The 26,687-nt window shown below is 37.5% G+C and overlaps 2 protein-coding genes across 3 annotated transcripts in view; one reads left to right on the top strand and one right to left on the bottom strand.

Annotated features, from left to right (window-relative positions):
* PCOLCE2 (procollagen C-endopeptidase enhancer 2) lies at positions 1-24,722 on the top strand. Its single transcript, XM_071752170.1, has 9 exons — positions 1-255; positions 1,168-1,276; positions 8,511-8,766; positions 10,720-10,844; positions 13,868-14,004; positions 14,507-14,661; positions 17,949-18,032; positions 19,794-19,961; positions 21,642-24,722. The coding sequence occupies exons 1-9, from the start codon at positions 164-166 to the stop codon at positions 21,770-21,772; spliced, it is 1,257 nt and encodes a 418-aa protein (XP_071608271.1). The 5' UTR covers positions 1-163; the 3' UTR covers positions 21,773-24,722.
* Positions 23,594-26,687, bottom strand: part of TRPC1 (transient receptor potential cation channel subfamily C member 1) — a 19,817-nt gene continuing 16,723 nt past the window's right edge. The window contains exon 13 of one of the 2 annotated variants that reach the window (XM_071752165.1): positions 23,594-23,684. In XM_071752165.1, coding sequence (XP_071608266.1) covers positions 23,640-23,684 — 45 coding nt within the window. In that variant the 3' untranslated portion in view covers positions 23,594-23,639. Of the gene's footprint in view, positions 23,685-24,707; positions 26,640-26,687 lie in introns of those variants that run through there. The other variant, XM_071752164.1, reaches the window with a different exon arrangement.

Genomic DNA, 26,687 nt, shown 5'->3' with positions numbered 1-26,687 from the left:
GGAGGGCAGCGCTGCCCGGCACTGCCCTGGGGCGGGGGCGGAGGGCCGCGGAAGCCTTTGCCTCCTCCCCCGGCCGCGGCGTACACGGGAGGAGCAGGCGGCAGCCGGAGGAGCGGCTCAGCAGCAGCCCCAGCCCTGCCCCAGCCGCCGCCGCCGCCCCGAGATGCCGCCCGACACCCCGCGGCCGCCGCTGCCGCTGCTGCTGCTCCCGATTCTGCTGCTGCCGGCAGCGCGCACCGCCGCGCCCCCGCACAGGTACCGCGCCCGCGCACCCCCACCCGCGGGGAGGCACCGCCGCCGCCCACGGGGGTTTTATTGCTCGCTATAGCACCCAGGGAGGGCACAGGGGTGGCCACTGCCACGGCAGCACAAGATAATCACATCACATGATATAAAGTAATACGGTATATAACCTAATACGGTACATAATATAACGTACAGAATATCCCAACTTCATGAGCCGGGTATTCACTCACCCCGTGGCCACAGCTGTGACACAGTGGGTTTGAGCAGGGATTTTTCAGGGCTTCCCACGTGCTCTCACAGCGTGGTGGGAGTAGGGAGATGACTCTGGAGCTTTTTAGCCCTCAACATCCTCGTACCGGCAAAATCAGGATGTGTGATTCATCATCAAGACCAGAGTAGCAGGACTTCCACACATAATGCTTTTGTTCCTGTGGTATAGAAAACTTGTGAAGTAACTTACTTGATTAAAATATCTAAATTAAAAGCATTTCAGGGTGGAATAGAGGAATTAAAAGCTATTTTTATTACTGTCCTATTTTAACTACTATTATATATACTACAAAAGGTCACTGCTAATGACTTCTTAGTAATTACTGATTCATTATAATAGCAATCTGCAGTGATGAATCACACCACCTCACCCTCCATCTCATGAATTAATAAAGGAGGGAAGGATAACTGTCTGCAAATCCAGAATTAAGGGCTAATTAGTTAACTTTCTCTACACTGGAGGTTGTGAGTTAAATTGCACATTCTATGTTAATAGTGAAATTATGTAAGTAATCAAACAGAAGTTTAAAGTTAGCAACATTTTTAAATATTTAAGATGTGTTTAAGACAGTTCATGCCTCTTTGCTGTTGTACAGAGAATAAATTCAATATATTTTTAAATTAAGCGCCATTTTTCCCCATTTTTCTCAGGCCTACATTTACATGTGGAGGAGTTGTATCTGGAGAGTCAGGGTTTATTGGGAGTGAAGGATTTCCTGGAGTCTACCCTCCAAACAGCAAATGTACCTGGAAAATCACAGTAAGAATTTTTAATATCACAAAATCAGTGCTCAAGACAGTGAAGAGCTTTTTGTTGTTAATGCCAGTGTTTTATTTGTTTTATCTGTGCCAAAATGACCTTAGTAACTTAGAGCAGCTCAACTATCTGGAGCTTTTTAGGGCTGCTGTAATGTGATTACAGTGACTAACATAAAACTGACCTCACCTAATGTCAGAAGAAAATTTTCATTTACTTCCACAGATACACTCCTAACTGGTTTAAATGAACCCACTTGAAAGCAAACATCTACCATTCCAAGTCACTGTAGAAAGCAATAGTTACATCAAATGGATTAGTAAAGCTTTGAGGTGTAGATAATGAAAAGCAAAATTTGTTGGCAAGAAGACAGAGAAAAAGTTTCAAACCAAAACAAAAAATCCAGGCAGGTTTTCTTGTAGTGTGTTCTGCCAGCTAGGAAATCTGGAGTATGTCATACAGCAAGCTGAGAAAGCAACAGGAAAGTGTTGTTATATTTGCAAATGACCATGCGAAAGAATGTGGTACGATTGATATTTTGATGCTAAAATGAGAATATAGGGCAGACACACCATATTCATGGACAGTAAAACCCATTAAACAGCCTTAAATTAAATTCTAGTGCCTTATCCACAGGCTAGGAGAATGGTCCTGGAGTAAATGATGACTTTTCTCTCACATACACATACATTAAACCCTCCAAAATTGCCTACCAAATTTCCCCTCCATTTTTTAGGCACAATTCACTAAGACTTCCTGTGACATTCAGACTTAGAATATGGGCTTTACAGGAAAAAAGAAGTGTAAGAAAGTATTAAAAAATAAATTAGTTTTTGTGTTGATGGGAGCTCTGAGGACAGCTTCTGTTCAAACACTGCATTACAGGCTAGGTGTTGGCAGTAGAATGGGATATCACAGGACAATTGTCTCCTGCTACTGTAGAGATGCTGATTCAAAGCAGGAGACACTGATCTATTTATAGTGTTCAGTTAAAACAACTCTCATACCAAACAAATAGTGTAATTTTAATAATTTTATCTGAGGATACCAATGAAGCTGCAGAAGCTGCTTTCTGTACCATTGTGTTGTATTATTATTTATTGTGGTCAAGTTAGAGGTTACCTTTAATCTGTGACTGACTTTATCTAGAAGAGTATGATGTGAAATACAGCATATGCTCATAAATAAACCTTCTTCCTGCTGTTGAGGGGCTGAGATTTCAGTCATTACCGTGGCACACCTTGAAATCTGAAAAACAGACATGAACTGCATTTAGAATCATACACACATGCCTTAAATGAAAGGGGAAAAACTTCCAAAGTTAGCATTCAAGAAAACCCAAAACCAAACATTACTAGAGCTTCATAAATTCAAAATTTACTCTGGAAGTAAATAATTTTTGTTATAACAGCATAGAATTTTTACCATTTGAAAATTTGTATAATGAAAGAAGGCAGCACCGAAGAAGCATTTACTGAAGCATCCCATGGAAATGCCCTTCATCATATATTGAGGCTAGAGGAACAATTGATTGTATTTGAAAAAGTCCATACAGAGTGGTTTCAGACTTAATGTGGCTGTTGCCAGCAAGGTGTGAGCAGCCACATTAGCCTGGACATCATGAGCAGTATTACCACAAAAATGTAGCTGAGCTGTGCCTTCACTCAGGTTCTGGTGACAATGGGGACAACTCGGTGGCTTCTGGCATTTCATGATTGTCCCAGCTTCCACTTTTCTACTCTGCTGCTATTTACTACTGCTCTCTGCTACATACCTGTTCTCTGTAGCTGGCCCAAAACCAGAGAAGGGCTGCACAGCTGTAGTAGTGCAGTCTTTCTTGTGCCCCTGCCTCATTTAACCCTGTTTGACAATACTGTTCAGGAAGCCAAACTGGGCAGAATGCCCCATCTTTTGGATGAGCAAGAAGGATGTAGGGTAGGCAAGGACTACAAAACTTGCAAGACTAAGCCTGTATCCTTTTTAAGGAGAGGATAGTTTACCAAAACCAGGGAAAGCAGTACACTCAAGGGTCTACTAGCCTGAATTTAAACAACAAAATCCTTTCACCAGATACTGCTAAGGCTCAGAATAGCTTGCAATAGTACCTTTTACACTGCCATGAAGAAATACGCTGTAGTTACTCTTAAATGTCCTTGTTAGCATCCAATCTTAGGAAAGTGACTAAAACTTCTTGCCTGTCCATTTCAGCCAGGGGCTGTGAACATCTTCCTGCAAACACTTTCTCATGAAGGACCTGACAAGTGTAAAAGACACTGATTGGATTCATGTCTGTGTTAGGAGAACATGAAGCTGTTGTTTGGTCAACTACAGGATCTCAATCTACAGAGAGGCAGAGTGACAGCTAATTCATTCTTTAGAGGAACATAGGTTTAGAAAACATCGTGGCATTGTGGTTTATACAGATTAAGCAATGTAGCACTCAGGTATCAGCTGAAATCTTTCCAACTGGTTTGCTAAAGCTAGAAGAGTCTCTCTAACTCAATTATGGTTCTGTTATTTGAAGAGACTGGGACTTTTTCAGCTGGCTAAAGAAAACAGCTTCTCTATTCTAAGAGTTCTAAGAAGTGTTCAACACATGCTTGTGGTTATATTACAACTTTGGCAGACTACCCAGCAGCTTTTAGCTGGTTTTGCTAAGAAGTCATTTGTAGAGCTATTTCCTTTCCTATAGTAATGTATATAGCTTTATCTAAAATATGTGATATACATTTACTTTTAATGCTCTGTAATCCTTCTTGGCAACCACCTCACATAAACATGTCATGTAGTCCAAGAATCTGGACTGCTGTCCTGTGTTTTTCTGGCAGACTATGTAGTTCCTGTAAAACTCTTAACAATTTTATGTGCAACAATAATGCTGAAGACTGGCAGAGTTATGTAAGATCATACTGTTATAGGTTCAGGAGCTGTGTTCCAGCAGGTTTGCTGACATTAAGCAAGGTTTGAAATTTTTCCTTATCAGGGAAGTTGGGGGTCTGCCTGGGGAGCGAAATATTTTAAATGATTTTCTCTACATTTTAAGCATTCATTTTCGCAAATCCGTTGTTATTCTACCCTGCAGTAGAGAACAGATCTTTATGCATGGTTGTTTTGCCAGAAAAGAAATAGCTGAACTGAATCTAGTGCCTTTGTCAGGGAGAGTAAGCCAAAACAAATTTTTTTCAAATTGTTCCTTTGTGACTGGAGAGGATGGAGCTCAGGAACAAGTGACCGGGCAAGAACAGTGGTTCTTCCCAGGATGTAACTCCAAATAACTTACACATGCATTCTTTGTAGAGAGAAATAATATATTTGGCTTGCAGGTAGCTGATGTATTTTTCAAGTCTACCTAGGATTGTTGTGGCAAAACATGGAATCAGCATTTTGGTATTAAAGATGTATCAAAATATGTTAAAGACATATACCATACAGGTTTGTATGCCAACTTCTTAAATGCCAGCTTAACAGAAAGTTGGCACTTAAGAATTTTCCCTACCAAAAGATTATTTTCAGAGCAAATACTCTAAACCAAGTAATTCTGGTAAGTATGACAGTTAGGGAATCTTCCCCAGAAACAGAGAGGCACAATGATGAAGAAGGCTTTCTGTTCAGTCAGAGCAACAACAGTTAAGCAGCTTAACTACTCTAAATGTAAGCAAACTCTGATTAACATTATATGAAATACATTCTGTCCACTGTATGGATAAAACAGAAAAATAAGGCACACCCTGCAGGGGAAGGACCTGATATTTTTCCTTTGAATCCTCTCTCTCCATTTTTTTTTTTTTTTTTTTTTTTTTTTTGAACTGCAATTTCTCCTTCCAGTTCGCCCTCTGAGGTATCCCATCATCTTACTGCATGAAGCTCAGACGTGGCTCAAAATAAACAATATTGAGTCATGCTGGCCTTTGCTTTCCCTCCTGTTTTTCTCATGAAGCAATATTTTAAATGTCCTAGGATAAACATTGCCAGATTTCCAGATTTTAGCATAACAGTTTTTAACATTTAAAAATAGGAAGTGTAGAAATTACAGAAAAGTGTTGGTTTGCAAAGGCACCTGTATTTCAGGTAGGATTCCTTGGGACTAGCTGAAAACTGAGTGACTACTGCCAGAATGTGGAGCCACTATCCCCTGCACTCTTGAATGTCATCTGGTCAGACCACAAACTTTGAATTGATTTAATATTACTCTGGAACAAATTTGTTACTCTTGTGAATAAAGAAAAAATATTATTTTAATAAACAATGACATTACTTTATAAAGTAATGGCAATAAATAGTGACTGTGATTAGGATTAAGGGCCCTAGTTCACACTTTTCTGTAACTGGCTTATCTCCTCAGATTCAGCTAACTGTTCAGCTAACAACTAAAATATGGAGCTGGCTTCTTGTTAAACATTCATGAGCATATGGCTGAGTTTTTCCTACACATTGGCTTACAAACTGTGATGAAACAAAACTTAGAAACTCAGTAAATCTATGGCTAACAGTCTTGACAAAGATGAAGTAGACTGAATTAATGGAAGCTAGAGCCATTAAAGCTATAATGAAATATAATTAGATAATATAGTATAGCATAGCATAGTGGTGTAAAGAGGAGAAAGAAGCATACAGCACTGCACAGAATTACTTGTACCATAAAATAGAAAGCCCACAACTTCAGTGGATGGTTGGCTGCTGGGTGCTTTGTGTGTGCCCTCTCTCTCTAGCATGGGTGAGTCCCACCTCCTGGTTCCCCACAGCCCACTTGGGCCACCATGAGAGCGTGGAATAAGCAGGGGTAGGACCAAGCGCCATAGGGCTGGTGTAAGCAGAGCAGCACGGGTGCTCCTGTAACCAAGTTGCCAGTAAGCACCCGACAGCATTACTGAGGGATAACCACTTGGCTAAATCTAAGTACATTTCTAAAAGGACAGCAAAAAGACCTTTTCTTACCCCAGACCAGCCACCTCTCACACTTCAACTTCCTTCTTCAAACTGTGGGAGGGAGTAAGTGTCTCCAAAGAAGCAATTCAAGCTGAGGAAATAGTGGAAAAGGAGTCTCATAAACACTGACAAAACTGTATAATATGACAGAGCAACTTCTGCCCAACTTTCAGAACCACTAGAAGGAAAACCTTCTTACAGAAGCTACAGGACAGCATAGCGGAAAACATTGGACAAACTTAACTGTAGGTATAACAGCTCAGTCTGCTTTAAAACATTTAGGTTGACCTTTAAAGGTCACCTTATTTGAATCTTACTATTCCACCCCAAAAGTTTATATGTTATTTTACTTAGAGCAGCTTTTTTTCAAAAAGTATGGAATTTAACTTTCTAAATCTAACTTTATCAGACTAACTTTACAGCCAGCATTTTAAAACTGAATTGTCCAATGACACAGATTTTCGAGTATAATAATAAATAATATTCAGGTCTTCTGACAAGAATACCAAACTCCTTTTAGCTTTTTCTTTTTAAATGACCATGTCTTAATGTTTTGATTCAGACCAGAAGACAAATGAATGCAATAATAAGAGATTCAATGAGACATGTAGGTTATTTTCTGGTATATTGCTTGGTCTCTTCAGTAGTGTGATTTTTAAACCTAACATCTGGCTTTAGAGTTTTCTAAAACATAGTCATTGTGCTTTGGAATTTCTGTGTAAGATTAGATGAGTTCTGTGGGTTTGATGTAGTATTAGCAATGTACGTCAGCACAGGGAAATGTAATGCATTTTTGAGAGAGCTTTGAACTTAAAGGAAAATCCTCTGAAACCAGCAACAGAAGCTGAAGTGGGGCCGGCCAGCCAGCCTATAGGTGGGCCCCAAGTAGTTCAAAACAGTCCTGTCCTGCAGGATCAGGATCAGCATCAGAACTGGATATAGAAGCAGCTACAGGAATGAGTAACCTTAGTGGATCTACAGTACATTTTTCACTACATCTAGAGCTGCCGCCTGTAGTACCTTCTATGGGTTAAGTGGTCACTTCCATCTACAGCACTTCCATCTGTACATGACAAGGCTCTTTTAATGTTTGAAACTCACAACACTAAAACACTGTTTGACATTTTCATACAGAAAGAGTTTAGGTGCAGTTTATCTTAAACTAGTGTTTTAAAATCAGTCACCGTTAAGGAAGGAAAAAAATTAATGATCTCTTAAGTGAAATGGCTTAAATATGGACTAACTGCAGATACATTAATTGTGTGTTATATATTTAAAGCAGAAAATAATAGCAGTGTCTAGGTAAAATAGAACAGTTGCAATCATTTTAATAGTTAACTACTCTACAAGGCAATGCTGGCCTCTACAAAGCTCTACTCTACAACTGAATGCTGATAATTACACTCTGCCTGTGTAAGGGCCCTCTATATTTTAAAATACTGTCCAGTTACAGCATTGAGTACTTCATTAGAATAGTTTTCACTTCTCAGTATGCTGATTATTCTCTTAAAAGCTTGCAACTCTATCCCAGGAAATGTTCTCCTCCTTATGAATGATTATTCTCTTTATTTATGTCCTTCTCACTAACTCTTGCCTCTTTTGCAATGTCCACAGATGCAGACATGCAAGATTTGCTCTGTCTTCTATTTCCTCAAATGTTTCAGAAAACAAAGTTCTTTTCTATGTTGAAGACACCCACTAAAGGTTCTTTTAAACACTCTTCTTGTAGTTTTACATGTTCTTTCCAAATATAATTCTTTCACTGAAGCCTTTAAGCTAAACCAACCCCCTCCAATTTATTTTATTTATAAATGTAACTCATGTCAGTAAATAAAATCCTTCAAATTATGAAACCTTATGAAACAAATCAGCAAAATAAGAGAGGCCATTTCATTTGTTCAAAATTGTAAATTGCTTATTCCATTGTTTTCATTTTCATCTCATCCTTACCTCACTTGTTGACAGGGAGCTGCAAGGCTGATTGCGTTCCTTCAGCAGAAAATAAGAGAAACATGCCAAGCTGAGCTGGGTGGTGATGGTATATAATCAGCTATATAAGCCTGGCTAGACAATACTGTGGATCAGAAAGAAGATAATTGCAACAGAGATGGCCAGAGCTTTGTTTTTATGATTGGTGCAATATGATTTCACAAACCACTGCCTGGAGTATAGTTGACAAAAAGAGCTTACTGGTGAGAAGTGAAAGATAAGAAAATACTTATGCAAATAGTGGGATCAGAGAGATATGTGGTGTCTATCACACTTCAACATACATCTTCCCCTCCTTCCCTCTCTGTGTCTCCTCCTCCAGGTGCCAGAAGGAAAAGTGGTGGTTCTTTCATTTAGATATTTAGACCTGGAAAGTGACAACTTGTGCCGATACGATTTTGTGGATATATACAACGGCCATACCAATGGGCAGCGCATCGGCAGGTTCTGTGGTACTGTGAAACCAGGTGCCCTTGTATCCAACAGCAATAAAATGTTGGTGCAGATGACTTCAGATGCTAATACTGCTGGAAGTGGATTCATTGCCAAGTTTTCTGCAGCAGAACCACATGAAAGAGGTACTTAACTATTACATACGTGAAGATGAATATAACTGTGGAAATATGAAGTCACGTTAAAGCTTTAAAAGATGTGATGCCAGAGATACTAGGTATTACTGTGCTGTTTAACATTAATTATCTTGCTTAACTAATCATAGAATCATGCTGAGTTGGAAGAACCCATCAGGATCATTGAGTCCAACTCCTGTCCCTGTGTAGGGCACCCTAAGAAACACACCTTGTGCCTGAGAGCATCATCCAAATGCTTCCTGAACACAGGCAGGCTTGGTGCTGTGACCACTTCCCTGAGGAGGTTGTTCCAGTGCTCCACCACCGTCTGGGTGAAAAACCTTTTCCTGATGTCTAACCTAAACCTCCCCTGATTTAGCTACCTACTCTTTCCCCAAGTCCTGTCTTTGGTTGCACGAGTACCTGCCTCATCTCTTCCCTAGAGATGCAGAGGAATCCCTCGACTGCAATGAGGTCACCCCTCAGCCTCCTTTTCTTCAAGCTGAACAATCCAAACACAAATTATACCAAAATATAACTGTTTAGCCATCGTAGTTCATCAAAGCAGCAAAGAGGAGGGCTAATTACTGTAAAAGTTGCAGAAGAACTGCACCTAGAAGCAATATGGTAATGGTAGTCAATAAAATGACAGATGAAATTCAGTCCAAGTAAATGTTACAAATAAGAGGAAAACACCCTATCATTCTGTACAGTACAAGGGGTTCTTAATTGACAGTTACTGTTTAGGAATGAATTGCTTAGGTTTAAAATAGGTAACTTTTGAAAATAATAGTTGATAATCGATCCCAATACTCAATAGGTATATAAAAGGAAACAATTTTTTTAAAAGGGAATAATTATGCTGCTGTAGACCCATAATGTGTCTACTTCTTGAAACTGTACGCCATTCTGATGTTCCCATGTCAGAACAGGGTATAATGAAACTACCAGGAGCAATCAGAGACAACAAATATGATAAATGAACATCCACAGGAGAACTGCTGCACTGCACAGACCTCTTCATGATGGAAAAGAGAAGGTCAATGAGAGTGTAGGAGAGAGTCCTAAAGTAATGACCAGTATGGAGAAAATGAACAGGAGCCACAGTCACTGACTCTGCTGATACAAAAAACAAATGACCAAGTGTCTGCAAAGGAAAGGAGATGGTGATTTTCTCAATGAGCTAGCTGTTCAGTGCTAGAGTGCTGTGCCAGGGCACGTTGCTATTGTCAACTTCAAAAAAAAAATAAGCATTATAAAACATAAAGCATTGCCCTGTGCTTGGGAAGACCATGAACCGTGAGAGGCTGGGAGGTTTCAGGGAGGTGGTATTGCTCTGCCAAGTGGCACTTTTCCAAGGCTTTTGATATTAGCACAATACCAGAATAGACAGGTTGTTGGGCAGACCCAGTGCAGGTGATAATCTTTAGTCCATCCAGTTATAGCCCTGTATTGAAAACTTCTTGAAAGACAAAACAATGTGATGTAATGGAGTTAATTTAATAAGGAAGATTCATAACTGCATTATAAATAAAGATTACATACCTGATTGTAATTTGGGACTGGGAGGAGAAGATGCAGAAGAAACAACTCTCCTCCACCATGGGCTCTCCACATGCTGCAGTTCCTTGGGAAATGCAGAGCTGCCTCAGGTGCTGCAGGAATGGCTGCTGCTCCAGTACCCACAGCTTCTTCTCCTGACCCTCCGGTGTTCATAAGCATGTTTATTACTCTTTATTTTATCCCCATCTTCACCTACATCTGGCATTTTCTGCTCTTTATTAAATGTGTTTTCCCAGAGGTGCCCCCAGCTGAACTGAAGGGCTCAGCTGTGTCCTGAGGTGAGGCGGTGGCAGTGGTGGCCAGAGCTGGCCGCGCGTCCCTCAGCGAGGCCTCAGCGGTCACACAAACGCCTCGCTCCACTCACCGTGCTCTGCTCAGCCTCCTGTGCTGTGCTTCCAGGGGATCAGTACTGTGGGGGACGACTGGAGAAGCCGTCGGGGTCCTTCCAAACGCCCAACTGGCCCGAGCGAGACTACCCGGCTGGAGTCAGCTGCTCCTGGCACATCATCGCCCCAAAGAACCAGGTAAGGTGCCGCCATTACGGCTGAACTCCCATTGCCTGTGCGGGCCAACACCGCCTCAGTGCCGTTCTGGCACAGCCTGCTGCCCGCCTCATGCTGAGACAACAGAATTGCTGTCTGGCTGAAACATGAAACTGGGTACCTGCATGGAATCCAACCATAGCCACCTTCTTCTCAGGTATCACCTGGCTCACTGCAGTAACTCCTGTGCTCTCTCAACATCTTGTGTCCTCTCCTGTGCATCAATACATTCCCCAAAATTAAATTTTAAGCATCTGTGACTGGTGAGGCTTTTAAAACAGATTTTTTTTTGGAAGGTGATTTGTTGATTAGCAGATCATGCAAATTAAGTTAGGGTGGATGATTACCTCAGGGCCAAACAGGATAATGACCAGATGTTATGTTTAGGTCTAATATAATTTGTAGCATTTTTTGTGTTAATGCACTTTGATATCGAGCTATGTAGGCAAAGCTGATTGACTTTATTAAAAGCATACATTATGTTATTTTGCTTACAGTAGAGGAAATATATTTGGATTTGTCCTGAACAGTTTTTCAACATACCTTTCATAAAACTTGTTTTATTTTGTGCTCTCAAGGCACCATCTCATAACATGCTTACTTAACTAACCATATGCCATAAGAGTATATGTTGCCACTTTAAGACCTGAAGAGACATGACTAAAAGGGCCCATATAGCAAACACAGATGTGTTCCCTATGCTGTGGGGAGAACCTCAACCCTAGCTTCCTACTTTCTGTTTGTTGCTGAACCATCTGCTATATACCTTGGCAGGGAGTCTACAATGATTGTTTTCAGTCACCAAGCATGTTTTCTTAATCCTGTCCAGCTTTTTTAACTCCACTATTTGTAAAGGCAACTTCCATCTTAATCTTCTGCCCATGATTGTAATCCTCCAAATAAAAAAAGCTGCTGCAGATGTATTGTTCAGATCTTTCATACTTCTCCATTGACCAAGGTATTTTCTCCCTTGAACTCAAGCATTATGTCAGCTTAGTCTTTCCTGTATTCCTCTTTAATACACATTCCTTACTTGCTAAATACAAATAATTTAAAAATCCTATAGATACACAGTGATTTTTAAAACCCTATATGTAAACTGTGGATTGCTTTGGTTCCTTCCAAGTATCTCTAGAAAAGCCTATAAACTTTTCCTAAGCTTGTACAGAAGATGAGAGAAAGACTATATGCATAAAAATAAGGGCTTTATATCCTGTGCCTTTTGAAAATCCTGTTCCATATATCTACAAGCTTTTGAAGATCTGTTTTTCATGTACTGCAGCAGTGATTGTTTGCATGCAAACGAGGCAGAATTTTGACAGTGACAAAAGCCATTTTTGAGGAAGCAGTGAATAAGCATTTGTCTCCAAGTGCACATGAAGAGCTGTTCACTCCTCCTTTTGCCAAAATGTAGGTGCTGTTGTCTCTATTTCCCTTTCACAGACATGTGAACCATAAAGCAAGGCACTCCTTTGATTCTAATATAGACCAATAACTACTTCATTTATCAGAGAAGATGAAAGAGCTTCTCATGATGGCAAAGAGCTTCTATTCTGTCAATAAACACTCATTTATTAGTGCAAAGTACACTTACGGAAAATAGAAATAGATATTGTGGCCTGCTGTTTTGCCTGCTATACAAAAACTTATGCTCCCAGTGCATTACTTATTTCTATACCCATCCTTTTTGAACACAACTGTATTATTCAGATGGGTGCTTCTACTTAACGTGCATTTTTTCATTGTGATTAAAAGGTTTTCGAAACAGGCCTGTTACTCATTTCTGATACCAAGTACCCCCCCCTAGGTCACTCATGCTTTCTGGAAAACAAAAGGATGCCTCACACATTTGAATAGTGCAAAAGCAAATACAGGCAAAACTAAGACAAAGGATAACAGGCCATCATTACTACAAAAATAGAGCAAGATAATTTCTACTATGTCATTAAATCAAAGTATATGCAGTGTAGAAATGACTTTTTCTTTGTACAGTTTTAAAATACTTAAGATTATCTTTGCTTGAGGCAACTCTTTAAAGAGAAATCCTGCATGTCTACAATCAACACAATTCAGTGCTGTTATTCAGGTCCCGTTTGTGCTATTTATGGGAAGGTGATTTAAATACTGTCTTGCTTCTTATAAAGAAGCAACCTAAATGCATATATTGTCTGTTTCAATTGTGCACTTACGTTGTGTTTTCCTTCCTTGCTACACACAACTGACAGAACGATACTTCAGGACTTAGTTTCAGAGTAGAAAAGTTCGTTTCTGTTTTCTTGTCCATTGTTTTTCTTTCTTAAGTAGAAATGTCCATAGATACAAGTCATATTGGAGATAAAAACATCAATACTTGACATACCACAGGTAGACTAGTTCTCACTTATGACTTGTAAAGCCCCAACATTTATGGAAATTGCATATGGAAGCAGAATTCCTTTAACTACTTACTTTCTCTAAGTTTTAGTCTTACTATTTACTAATTTTCTTTCTATATTTTGTTTCTGTCCTTTTTATTTCTATACCAAGTAATCACAGATCTGACAACCACAGTAATTCAAACCCTGCTGCTAATGAATGAAGTCAGTGAAATGCTGACACTAACTCTGCCCTGGCTCTTTTTTTGGGATGCTAAAAGACCCTTTTTCTTTCTTTTAGGGTTTGTAAGGGCTATTTTAAAAGCAGCGTAACACCTAGTACCCACTATCATGTTTTTCATTCACTCTTAAAAATAACTTTAACAGAAGTTTCTTGGATATATTTGAGAACAAAATGTTTTAGAGAACAATGGGGTGGTATGTTGAACAGTTTGTTGGAAAGAAGTGATGGTGATTAAAATACTTTGCTCCACAATTAAGTAGACTAAGAACTTCATCTCACGGAAATAAAAAACAACCAGTAATTTATAGGAAGGCGTCAGTTACTACAAGCAGTAGTATGTTACTACAAGCTTAGTAGCTACTAAGTTCTATCAAAACCTTAATGAATTATTTACACTTTCTCTGCAGCTAATAGAGTTAAGGTTTGAGAAGTTTGATGTGGAGAGAGACAACTACTGCAGATATGACTACGTCGCAGTGTTTAATGGTGGGGAAATCAATGATGCTGAAAGAATTGGGAAGTACTGTGGAGACAGCCCACCCGCGTAAGTAACTTGAATTATAAATTCATCTGTCACATGTCATTTTGCTACTAGGTCTGTGCTAGGCTTCTGAAAGATTTTTATTCCTTTTAAAATTAAATATGACATTTTCTACCTCCAATAGAATTTCCAGGAGCTGCTTAGTATCATGTCTCTCCCTGAGTTTTTGCATTTCTCTATCCATGAAGTTCAGATGATTCATCAGAATGAGTTTCATAACAGCAGTGTCTGACACACCAGAAAAGAAACATGCATTTCAGTATTAGTCTGGGGGCAGATACCACATTCAGACCAGTAATTAAAGTGAAGCACTCTCTCTCCCTCTTTGGTTTTTGTTTGGGTTTTTGTTTGTATGTTTGGTTTTTGTTTGGGTTTGTTGTTTTGGGGTTTTTTTGTTTGTTTGTTTTTTGTTTTTTGTTTTTTTTTTTTTTTGTAAGAATAATGCTATTAATGCTTTTTGGCTTTGACAGTCTAACAATGGAAATTTTTTTTTTCCCCATTTCAGGCCTATTCTGTCTGAGGGAAATGAGTTGCTCATTCAGTTTTTGTCTGATCTAAGCTTAACAGCTGATGGTTTTATTGGCCATTATAAATTTAGACCAAAAAAGTTACCCACAACTACAGTTCCACCTTCTACCACAACAGTCCCTGCTACCTCAAGTAAGTTTTACTGGCTTTATTTTATTTCTTAGAAAAATTAACTATTCCAGCACAAAGAGGGTTACAGAAAAAATGGAATAGAAAGTATATAAAAATTACAACTTTATGGTTTGTTAGTGCTTCAGATGTTGAGACAATGAATTGAAATTAATGTACTCGGGGAGCATCTTCATATACTCAAAGGAGAATCTACTTACATTAGGAAAAGAAAATCTGTCCATGTGACTGTAACTCAGCTCCAGCTGAATTTTGCTGTCTTTTCTATTTTTGACAGTTAACTAGCAAATTCCATAGAAGAAGGGGTAAGCAAAATTCTTTTGTCCAAGGAGTTCTAAATACTTCAGAAAAGAGCTTTTTTTAAAGAAACTCTTTCTTCTATACAATTTCATATGCACAAATATGACCATATTTTTCTTAATATAGTTATTAAGACCAAGCAAAACTGGTATGGAAACCACCTAAGCTCTCTTCATATTCTGTTGACATCCTGACAATATGATCCTCTCTTAGAATTATTTTTATTTTTAAAAAATCAGAGATTTGAAGTTGTTATAAAAATAAGTTTTCTGTTTAAGACTAGACAACCTATATGAAAGATCAGAGGAGGTTTTATCTGAAAGTATTGCCAGAACTACCTCATTACTGAGATATTGAATAAATTCTTACAATTTCCATAACCTGAATGTGACAGATGTAAGATACAATTACAGCAGAAAACCAAATTATCTCTGATGTTTTTGCAACACATAACCTGATTTGTACCTAAAAGACATCAAAAGTCAGGACAGCAATGGTTTGTCAGCAGGAAGCCAAGAAGCTCTGGTTCTTAAATATGAAAGGTATTTAGAATAGATAAAAATAAAACTAAAACTAAAATCATAGTGACCTGTAGATCGTATTTATGTAACTGCTACTCTAATAATAAGTAATTCAGCTCTTCTTCACCATACAGCACTTCTTAACAAAGCCATTAGTTCAAACACTTGGTCTCAACCAATCTAGGCTGTCAGGTACCTCACATTGCATTTCTGTTCACGGTTTTGCTATTGAATTTTTTCTCTGTGAGCTGTTTAAGTGTGTTCAAATGCAGAAGAGGTGTACTTTACCAATGAATTTCAAATCAATTTTACTGACAACATCAGGGTTAGAAAACGAAAACAATGCCAAGTTATCTGAGAGTGGATAAGAGAGGGAAGGTGTCCAACAGACAGAAATAGAAAATCCTTTCAATGTCTGATCAATTGAGCATCATGTAGACACTTCTGATCTCAAAAACACACCAAAGCACACCAAACCTTTACAGTTTAATTAAATTTCTGATCAATCATTTGCATTCAGAAATGTACAGCTCAAACTGATTGAGCTTATTATCTCGCAAATAAGACCTGTTCAAACTTGCACAAAGCATTGGGCACTTTATTTAATAAACTCAAAAGTAAATCTTGAAGTGTTAGCACAGACACACACAAAAACACCTCTGAGAGGACCACACAAAAATCTTTTGTAATGCATAATGCCATCTTTAAATTTAGAAAATTCAGAGGATGTAAAAAATCAGACAGCTTCCTGTGACTCACCTCCCTGATGTATTTCTTATCTTCCTACTACAGACACTGAACTGAAAGACTCAAGGAACATTAAATTCTTAGTTTATGTTGTGCTGCATGTGGCACTGAGATAGCAGGTACTTCACTGACCTAGCAACTGATGCTGTGAGACAAGGAAACTAATTACATGCCATGGCACCATGCCAAGTGGTAACTAATTTAAAATAATAATGTGAAATATTATCATTTAGTTCAAAGTTCTATGAGCTGAATATAGTATATTATATCAACATTGTATTCTGTTCAGAAGTCACTTCATAAAAAGTAACTCAGCCTACAATTAAAATAAATTTTTGGAAATTCAGAGTTCTAGGAAAGAACCATACAAAAACACCAAGGCGGTGGGGCTGACAGAGTTTCACCCCCCTGACTGTAGATCTGACTGTAGGATTGAGGCTGTATCATGTAGAATATGACTAAATGTGCCTCCAGTAGACATAGTAACTTGCTCTTCAGAACACTTTTCCTTAGGGGAGGCATTTAACTTGCTAAGGAATCTCATAGAATAAAGACTGGGAAAAAATGAACAACCAATATCAAATCAATGAAAGAGGTGGGGTCTAATTTTTAACTTTAGGATTCAAAGGGAAAATAATGGTATGCAGATCTTCTAAAAGTCACAGGGGTTACACTTAGGTACAAAGTAATTTTAGTGACATCTGGTTGAATCTCAGAAACTTGCAAAATTATAGAAAGATCAATTCATTGAGTTAAAAAGTACAAGTTGCTGACTGGAAAATTAGTCAGGAGTTCTTCAGAAAGTATTGGCTGAATAAAACCTCAACAAAATGGTCTATTCTAAAAGAAGTGAAAAACTGCAAACATATTTTTAATAATTAATATAGTGATTTTTTTCTTAATTAGGATTATGTAGAGGTTTAGGTCTTTTAATCTCTCTGTCTCAGCTCCCTGTTCCTAATACTTATGACGTCACTGACCAATTAAAAAAAAAAAAAGTTAAAATGACAGAAAAATCTTAAAAGTGCTACATCCCCACACATTACATAGAAGGGGTTAGCTGAATGAAGTACAGAGGCTCTAAACATCCACTGAAGGAGGAAAAAATACAAAGTGTAATCACTTGTTTATAAACAAAGCGTTCCGTTTCAGAAGGAAATGTCAACCCCTAACATTAAACTGATGCTTCAAACATTGTGTTGTGTTTCAAAATGTCTTCAGTAAAAACTATACAGTACATGTCATGAAGCTGTGTGGAAAATTTAGAAAAAACCCCAAAACAACAGGAATTTGAACTCTGATCTCTTCCATCACAGTACAGTACTTTCAGATAAAAGGCCACTCTCTCCTTCTCAAGTGTGACTGTAACACAATGTTATGGTACTTTAAATGTACTACCAGGGCTGTATATAGGAACAGGACACAACACTCACTCTGATACACACTTAAGATCTCACTAGAATCATAAGTACATTGTCTGTAACATCCCATTCTATTAGGTGATTGGAACAGATACCTAGCTGAGACACACATGAAAAGATGATTGGAGGTGACTGCACAGAAATGGAATATTGTTACTGTGATGTTCATCCTTTGCAATACCAGATCAAATACCACATACATCAGGATTATTAATCTTCCTTCTCTTTTTTTAAGATAATACTTTGTATTTGTTTCAAATACCTCATTAAAATTCCAATTTACTTTTTGTTCTTCAAAAAGTTGTGAAGCCAACAGTTGCCCTTTGTCAGCAAAAATGTAAGAGAAGTGGAACTCTTGAAAGCAATTATTGCTCAAGCAACTTCGGTAAGGAAAAAGTTTGTTTCCTTTAAACTATTCACTTGTCACGGTGTTTTAAACTCACAGGAATTTTACTTAGTGTAGTTCTAGGCTGTATTTTTACACCACCTTATGTATATGTCTGACATTAGTATCCGTGTTTCACTCAATATGTTCTTGGAGATGGTCCAAAATAGGCACCGCACATTTATCTGGAACAAATATACTTTCTCCATCTGAAAAGCAACTGACAATGTAGGACCATGTCCTACAGAGAAGTATTGATTCAATTACTGCATTGTCATCTCACTTGCTGTAATCAGACAATACACATTTAATGCTGTACTGCTGACTATTCCACAATCCACTGACTTCCAAAATATTTTTAAAAGAGATCAGAAGGCATGGAATCATACAAGCACTGCTTTCTGCACACAGACACATCACTCAGGAAAAATGGTGTTTGCTGTACTGTACATTTGGATGACATTTTCACTGCTGATTTAGTGCCTCAGAGTATATCCCCATACTAGAACATTTTTTTAATCCCCCATAAAATGCCTCAGAATTTGATGGGAAAAAGCCCCCACGCCCTTTTTGTTTGTTTGTTTAAATCTAATTCTAATTTCACAGTTCACCCCATGAGACAAAAAAAAAACCCAAACAAAAACAAGGTTGCTTACTGACCACATCTCAGCTCTTGTGGTTCATGGTAAATGACACTATATAAAGCTTTCTCTTTTTCATGTAGCACCAGGGTAGTAAGTCACATTCACTCTCAAATACTTTTGCCAAATACTTGAAAGTTTTCAGTCTTTTTCATGGCAGAAGTAAGAGTTAAAATATTTTATATGCCAATGCGAATGCAAGTGTATCCTAAGTGAAGAAAGAAGAAAGATGCTGTTTGTAGAGTATTATTCCAAGTTCATTTGCTTACTTTATAATTTAGGAAATAAGAGCTCTTGCATCAGGCATTTAATTTTTACTGTTTCTAGAAGCAAATTGCGATATCCAGCATTTTAACATCCATAGATATCTTTTGATTGAACATACCTATTTAATTAAAAGTTCTTGATTAAAGTACGATAATGTGCAAATTTACAACTAACTCAAAATGTGGATTATGTAGATTTGTAAAGTTAATCCAACAGCACATACTTGATAATTGAAAATCTAATTAACCCTAGGATAAATAGTTTATTTACAAAAGGTGATCCAAGAAGAAAACTGATGATACCTTTTTACCACTCTCTTTTGATAAACTGAGATGGCCTACAAGTAATTTAGTCATCTTAAGAAAAAAAGAAAATAACATCTTTCTTTTCAAAGAGAGGAGATATGATGACTTAATCAGTAGTCTAAATTTAGCTGACATAGGCAAATTCCTATCAGTATTGGGCCTCAGATCAAAAAATCTATCTCCTAGTGCATTAACTATTCCCTGTTACTCAAGAGTTCCAGAGAGTTGGTAACTATGCTTTTAGCTAAAACATTCTCAATTCAACTTGACCACTGTTTTGAAATTAGTAATTGAAAAGAGTATCAAATTGTACTATTTAATTGAAGTTATCAAAATGTAGAACTGGGCTTGCAAGAAAATGATACATTTTCGGAACCGTTTTTGTCAGTGGTGAGTTATCTATTACAGATGATAGCCACATTTTAAGTAACTGTTTCCAGCATTGTTTTTTTCCTTATTATGGACTAATGTATTTACTCAGTTTTTATGATGTCTCAAAATTTTTGTCTAGAAATTAATGCAAATGTATCAAATGTGTTTTGTTCTAGTAATAACTGGAACTGTAATCACAGCGATAACAAGGGCTGGCAGTCTGCATGCAACAATATCGATCATTAATGTATATAAAGAGGGAAATCTAGCAATTCAGCAAGCTGGCAAAAGTATGAGTGCCAAGATTATTGTTGTATGCAAGCAGTGCCCTCTCATCAGAAGAGGTAAGTACACAAAAATTACTGCTTCATGTGTTTATACAAGACAACTGTTTTGATAACTGCTACTTGAAATGTGACCACAAATACATTATCGTTACAGTAATTATTTCCAGAATCAGTAACTAATATTATAACCCAATTAAGATAAAAATAAGGAGTTATCCAGGTTTATATTGCATTTATCAGTTTTACTTAGAAAGGATTAGACTTAAATCAAAGATAAAAGCAGTCTGAAAATTAAAAAACCCAAAACAAAACAACAAACAAAACCACAAAAAAACCACAGCCCCATGCAATATAAAATAAAATCTGATTTGGTTCCCACAGATGAACCTCAGTTTGATTTTGTTTCTGTGTCTATGTATTTTGGAGTTATATCATGCAGATTTATTTAGGAGGCAAAAGCAACAGCATGCTAAACCTAGAAGAGCAATATGTCACAGCAAATAACAAAATCAATGTCTCCTCCTTGCTTCTCTACTATATATATATATACACACACTCACACACACACATCATACATATATACACACATCTTTACTGTAGAAATACTAGTAGTATTAGGCCCACTCTGTATCTGCAGCCAGTATTTCTATAGCTATCTTAAATAGTACAGGGATGAACCAAGGTAATCTCCAGTTAAATGTCACAAGGGCTACCTCTGTACTCTTCTAAGAAATACTGAGACTATCTTTCATTGAATTAACCAAGTAAAAAGTGAAACAGTTTTCAGCTGTGTCTCCTGAGTAAACAGGTATAACAGAACATAAATGGAACCAATAAGAAAGAAACAATAAAAAAATGTAATAAACATAAAAACCCCAAACCTGGTAACATTCAGGATACCACATTAATTCAAAGTGGGCAGTACCACATTGAAATATGCATGTCAGAAACTAGCTTTTGCCTTTACCTTTAGATCTCTAGAAACTAGACATTTGATGGGAGACAGAATAATATCCTTGGTGGAATTAATTCTCCTTTTAGATAGACAATCCTGCTGTCTCCAAACCACGCACTTATGTTCTTAGCCTAAATCTCTATGAATTATTTAATAGCCATTACTTAATATCTAAACTTTTCTGCCTATACCCATAGAACGCCACTCCTAGCCTACGGCCTTGCAAACCCCTAACCCTTCTAAGCCATGAAAATACCCAAATCCATTTGATTTCTCCAAAGCCAGGGCTTATTCAACATTATGCCCACCTTGCTTGCCTTACTAGATACCTACATATATATATATATATATATATATTTGTATTTGAGGGAGGAAAAGGGAATGAAAAGACTGAAGTGCCTTAACCTATCCTTCAAGCTGAGTAAATGGGAGCATATCCAAAATGAACGAGACACATTATACTTCGGGTGTAAGCAGCTGTTATCCAGTTATACTACATTTCTAATATCTTTCAGACTTATTTTATCACCTACATTTAATGAATATCTCCTATATATTAAATTGCATAGTACATGCTTCATCTATATATCTACTTGACTTTTACATACCTTTACTTTTTTGCCCCACAAGCATGGCAAAGATGGGTATGGAAATATATGGTATAGGTAGGACAGAAAAAAATGTTAGAAAGCATTGGTAGCAAAGTGCAAAAGGAATACAGACCAGAGATAAAAGAACAATACTTACCAAATAACATCCTGGATTTCTCTTCTCCTTTGTAGGTTTAAACTACATCATCATGGGCCAGACAGAAGAAGACGGTAGAGGCAAAGTCTTTCCCAACAGCTTTGTAATGAGTTTTAAAACTAAGAACTCAAAGATCCTAAATGCCTTGAAAAACAAAACATGTTAAAACTACTCTGCAGCTGCATTCTATCATCTCTCTTGAAAAAAATAGTTTTTATTTAGTTTAAGTCATGAAAGTACACCTGACTGCCAACACAACCATGCTCACCTTTTCTTCTCTCCCATCCACCTGAGCACATCCTAGCACAAAGTGGAATCCATTACATGTAACTATCAAAACAAGAACAGACCCTCCTGTCTTAAAACTGAAGATCTGCAGTGCTGCCTTCTGATCTCAAACACACCAAATTCCAATTACTTGGAAGCTGTTAATTTATAATTACCCAGTCTAAAAAAGTTATGTATATAAAATAGTAATTCGAAGTGCGTGCAATATTTATAGTAACTCATTTTAACTTAGCTTTTTCTCTAAAGTTGTTTTATTACATGGATTTCTGCATTATTCTCTGTGCTTAAGAAAATATTTTAAAATTAAATTATACATCAACTAGTTATTCATTATGCATAAAAGTGGGGCAGGCTAAACATGGAAACTCTTTTTTGATCATTGACATGCTTTGGATGGCTTGAGTCTTGCAGAGCACAACTGATGCTACCTGTCCCTGCTGATCAAGGGCCTTGTTTTCCTTCTGCTGAAGGTACTGAGTTGCTGATTTGAATAGATACTGGATTTACTCTTCAAAGAATTAGACAACTGTAAAACAACTTTTCTCTGCTGATGACTACAATCGAGTCAGTAAATGTCACTACTAAGAAATTAGAGAAGAGAAAGGTAGGAGTTAATTTAGTGGTGTTAAAGTACACATGCAAATAGTTAAATTTCTGTCTGTACTGTGAAAGGACAGACAATACAGCAATGGTCAGTCTGGCACCTGTAGTGTTAATAGCAGCATATCTAATTTATTCCATTCCTATATACAACAGGTTGAACAAATAAATGTTTTAAGAATATGGGTAGGAACAGACTGGAAACAGTTAATAATGTTATAATGTTAAAAGATGGTTGTCAAAGACTTGTCTGTTGTATATAGTTATTTGCTACTCTGAAAGTCTATACCCAAAGATGGAAGAATAGATACTGATTATACATGAAGGTTAATATGCAGAAACTGAAGAACATTTTGGTCAAAAAAAAACTTTTTGGTCAAAAGCAGGTATGAAAGAGATGTTTTTCAAACAGGGTAAAACTTGAAGACTGATAAAAATGATATAGCTTTAAGTACTTGTTTTCCTCATACATAAATACCATACCACCATCCTTTTTTTAATGGGCAGGAAACTAATGAAACACAGAGTCTCTACTGGAAGTCCTCATAGCTTATTTCCTAGTGGGATGTGGAGTTCTCTTCTTCAGTTACTGATTCTCAAATGTAATGCCAGGAGGTCCTGCCCCAGTGCAACTCCATAGCACAGCAGTGTCTGTTCTAAAATTGTAATGGGTAGCCAGGCAGGAGACAAAAGAATGAGAGAAAGGCAGGAAGGTACAAAGAGGCTGTGCTAGCAGCTCACATCCAACAGCTCAGTACTGTAATGACACTGTATGAGTTGCTAGGCCTTTGCCTCACTGCCAACCCAAACAGCATTTCTCTCTGGGAATAGTACCAATATGTTTGCAAAGCAGATCTAATTTTGTGATTTGGGAATTCTTAAACTTTAATTTTCCAAGTATTGATTCCCATGCAGATTAAGGGGTTTTATGCCTGGCGCTCTCCACATTTTGCAGCAGCAGCCTGGGGAGAAGCAATGTGGAAATGATGCTCAGAACGGTCTTGAACTACAATAATCTATTTTTATTTATGCTGACATGTCCATCTGTCATGCAACTTTTCTCAGTGAGGCAGTCTGGCAGCCTGTTTCTCCTTTCCCAAATGGTAGGTAGGGAAAGCTCCTGCCTACTCTTCTCAACACTTCCTTTAGACCAGTTTCTTTTCCAAACCAAAGCACTGACAGCAGGAGCCCTGCAACAGGTAACAGGAGCCAGGACTAGAAAGAAACATTGAGTGCTTTTGTTTTTCTCAAGTAAGAATCAGTTACAAAGTGTAAGTAACAAGTATCACAAGTTTTTAAAAGCAGATGTAGTAACTGTAAACCTCAGACATGTAAAAATCCAACCTGTTACCAAAATACTCAAAATTACTTAACTGCAATACAATGTCTAATTTCAACAGTAACAAAAATCAAACACTTATTTTATCAAGAGCATGAATTAAGCTTTAAGGAATGAATGATTTTGACCTTTCTGCTGCAAATGGAGGTATCTCCATTTTTCATTCAAGGAAAAAAATCAGTTCTAAGCCAAAACAGATGCTAACATGAAAGAAAAATGAACATTTTTCAGTAGTTTCAAAAAAACCCTAATCTCTTCATGACTCACACTAAATGTTGTACTAAGAAACTGTGAATCCCATATCCCTGTAAACTGCAGCTTCTCACAGCTTCTTTTTTGACGTCTGTTTACGGAAGTATCACAGACACCTAAAATTTTGTCTCTGTGCACGTCCAAAACTGCTTTGAGAGTGTGCATAGAGGAGATCTCAGACACCTGCAACAACGTGTACCAACACCTGCAAACGTGTACAAGAGGCAGGTGACCAAGATAACTTGAGTCACTCTGCCTGCCATAGCAAAAGCAATTAGAAATAGCTACATCAGCCTGCTGCTTCAGACACCTGAAGACACTCAGCTTCCTGAAAGGACTGAACAGCATGAACTGAGTGCCAAGCAGCTCACAGTGCATCTGGAATCCAACCTTGTTCAGAACTAGCTCATTATTACTTCATGGCACTGCTTGAAGCCACTTAAATGAACTTCAGGGTGACAGGACAGTTCCACAAGGAAAAACAGTAACAAGGAAAAAAGATAGTAGCACATAAATTTCAGCTATCTTCCCTAAACTTTTTATCTTAACATGACAAAGAAATTATTTCCAGCATGGTACCTGATATAATGTGTTTCAAATATGACTAATATTAATACAGTAATATTTTTCAAAGGGCTTTTATTTGTCTGCTTCCTTTCCTGGAGATACACAATATACACAGCACATAGTTTTTACGTTGGTGTATTCAAACATGAGATCTGAATCCAAATACAAAATTCAGTGATCCTCTTTGCTTTGAATATAAGAGGTTAGGCTTCTTAATCACATGAAAAGCCAGACTTACCAGAATACCTCTATACTGCAAGACTTCTGGAAGCAGAGTATTAACCCTTAATTCACATATACATAATTTCATAGTACAGAAAATATATTACCTTTACAAGGAAGAGCTTTATAAGAATACCTTCAAAAAAAGTAAACATTCTTGTAAGCCTCCACTCAATCAATCTCCCAAGATCAACTGCAGTCAGACCACTATGGCTACCTGTGCCTTCTGCACATTACACCATTTTGCAAGAGCAGCATCATAAAAGTTGTCAACCAATCCTTCAGCTGTCATAAATATCATTATTTCATCATTAAAAATACTGGAATCTCACATTTCTCAGTTACACTTTGTCATCTTGAAGTCTATATAAGCATATAATGCCATATAGGACCCTCTAGCACAGAAAAAAAAGCCCTTAATGTCCATTGTATGCAAAGTCAAACCACATGTTCTCACAAAACATGTTATTCCTGATCCTCACACAAAAAAAGGTTAGCTTGTCAACACTTGTGCTGAAAAAAAATTTTAAAAAACCAACTCTAATATAAAAAGTAGGATATATAAAGCCTGTCTAAAGCAAGCCCTTCTAGACTACATCTGCCTAATGAACAGGTACCACGTATGTTCTTACTGTGTATTTCTTAAAGTGTAGGGTTGCAGAGGAATTGTTCAGCACTGCAAACAACAGCACTCAGGTGCTTTGTATCATTTTTGTTAAATCACAGGTTTTGAAAATTCAAATAATTTATCACCCAGATTTAAAAAACTCAGTGTATGAAACATTAAAAATTCATGGGTTACTTTTCAAGTTCTGCTCCCTATCTTGACACACATGGTAAATTCACTTTTGAAGAACTGATGGAGTAATCCAGGCAGTTCCAAGGAGGAACTGATTGTCTTGCACATAAGCTTAAGTATTAGAGAAATGGTCAGTCTGTACTGAGCTCAAAATTTCACTGTTCCTACGAAAAGGAAAAGTGTTGAGGATTTTGTATTCTGTAGTTAGTATTCCATCAATGTTACTATAAACAAGTTGGCACTAGAACTGCCTCTTTCAGAGCCATACAATCTTCATATGCACTGTAACCTACAGTCAAACATAATTTCCAACTGTGCTGGAAATTCTCTACTATTTTATATCTGACTTTCTATTAAAAATAACAATAACCTGAATTTTTGTTTTTAAACGCTTATCTTCTCACACAACTTCAGAAACAAGTATCAGAAAGGAAGAAACATCAAAAGCAAAAGTAGAAGAAAGAAACATATTGTGCTAGTCATGAAGCTCTGATACCTGACAGCCACAGTCTGAGGAACATGAAAAAAATTCCTATATACAAATTCTATATACACACTAAGATTCTGAGCTTATGAAAATGGTGGTATTTGTTTTTGCATTTATTTTCACCACTTCTGCACCTAGCTGCAAGGCATGCAAATGCATTTTCAAATGTACTGTTGTGCAATAACCTTCTGTATTCGGTCTGGTAACAGAATCAGGTCAAACTAAACAGATTTCACTTAAAAAGTTAGGTCTTAGTTTCTTGGATAAAACATAGCATATTTAGAAGTTCGAAAGCCAAGCAGGTCTCTCATTTCATTTCGGAATTTGGACAAGTCTTGCCGCAGTTCATTGAGGTTTTCCACAGTTGCCTGATCTGTGCTTTGCATCTTCTGCCTCATGGAAGTCAAATAACGGTGGACTAAACAACACATCACCTTTTGATAATTCTCATCTCTCTTCAGCTTCAGATTCCTCCATTCCTTTGAACAATATTACACATTTACAATGGGAAAGTTATTTTTGAGCCC

Source organism: Heliangelus exortis, chromosome 9 (assembly GCF_036169615.1).
Source record: "Heliangelus exortis chromosome 9, bHelExo1.hap1, whole genome shotgun sequence".
Classification (NCBI taxonomy): Eukaryota; Metazoa; Chordata; class Aves; order Apodiformes; family Trochilidae; genus Heliangelus; species Heliangelus exortis.
Note: the sequence above shows the minus strand (reverse complement) of the source record. Positions and strands in the feature narration are given on the sequence as shown.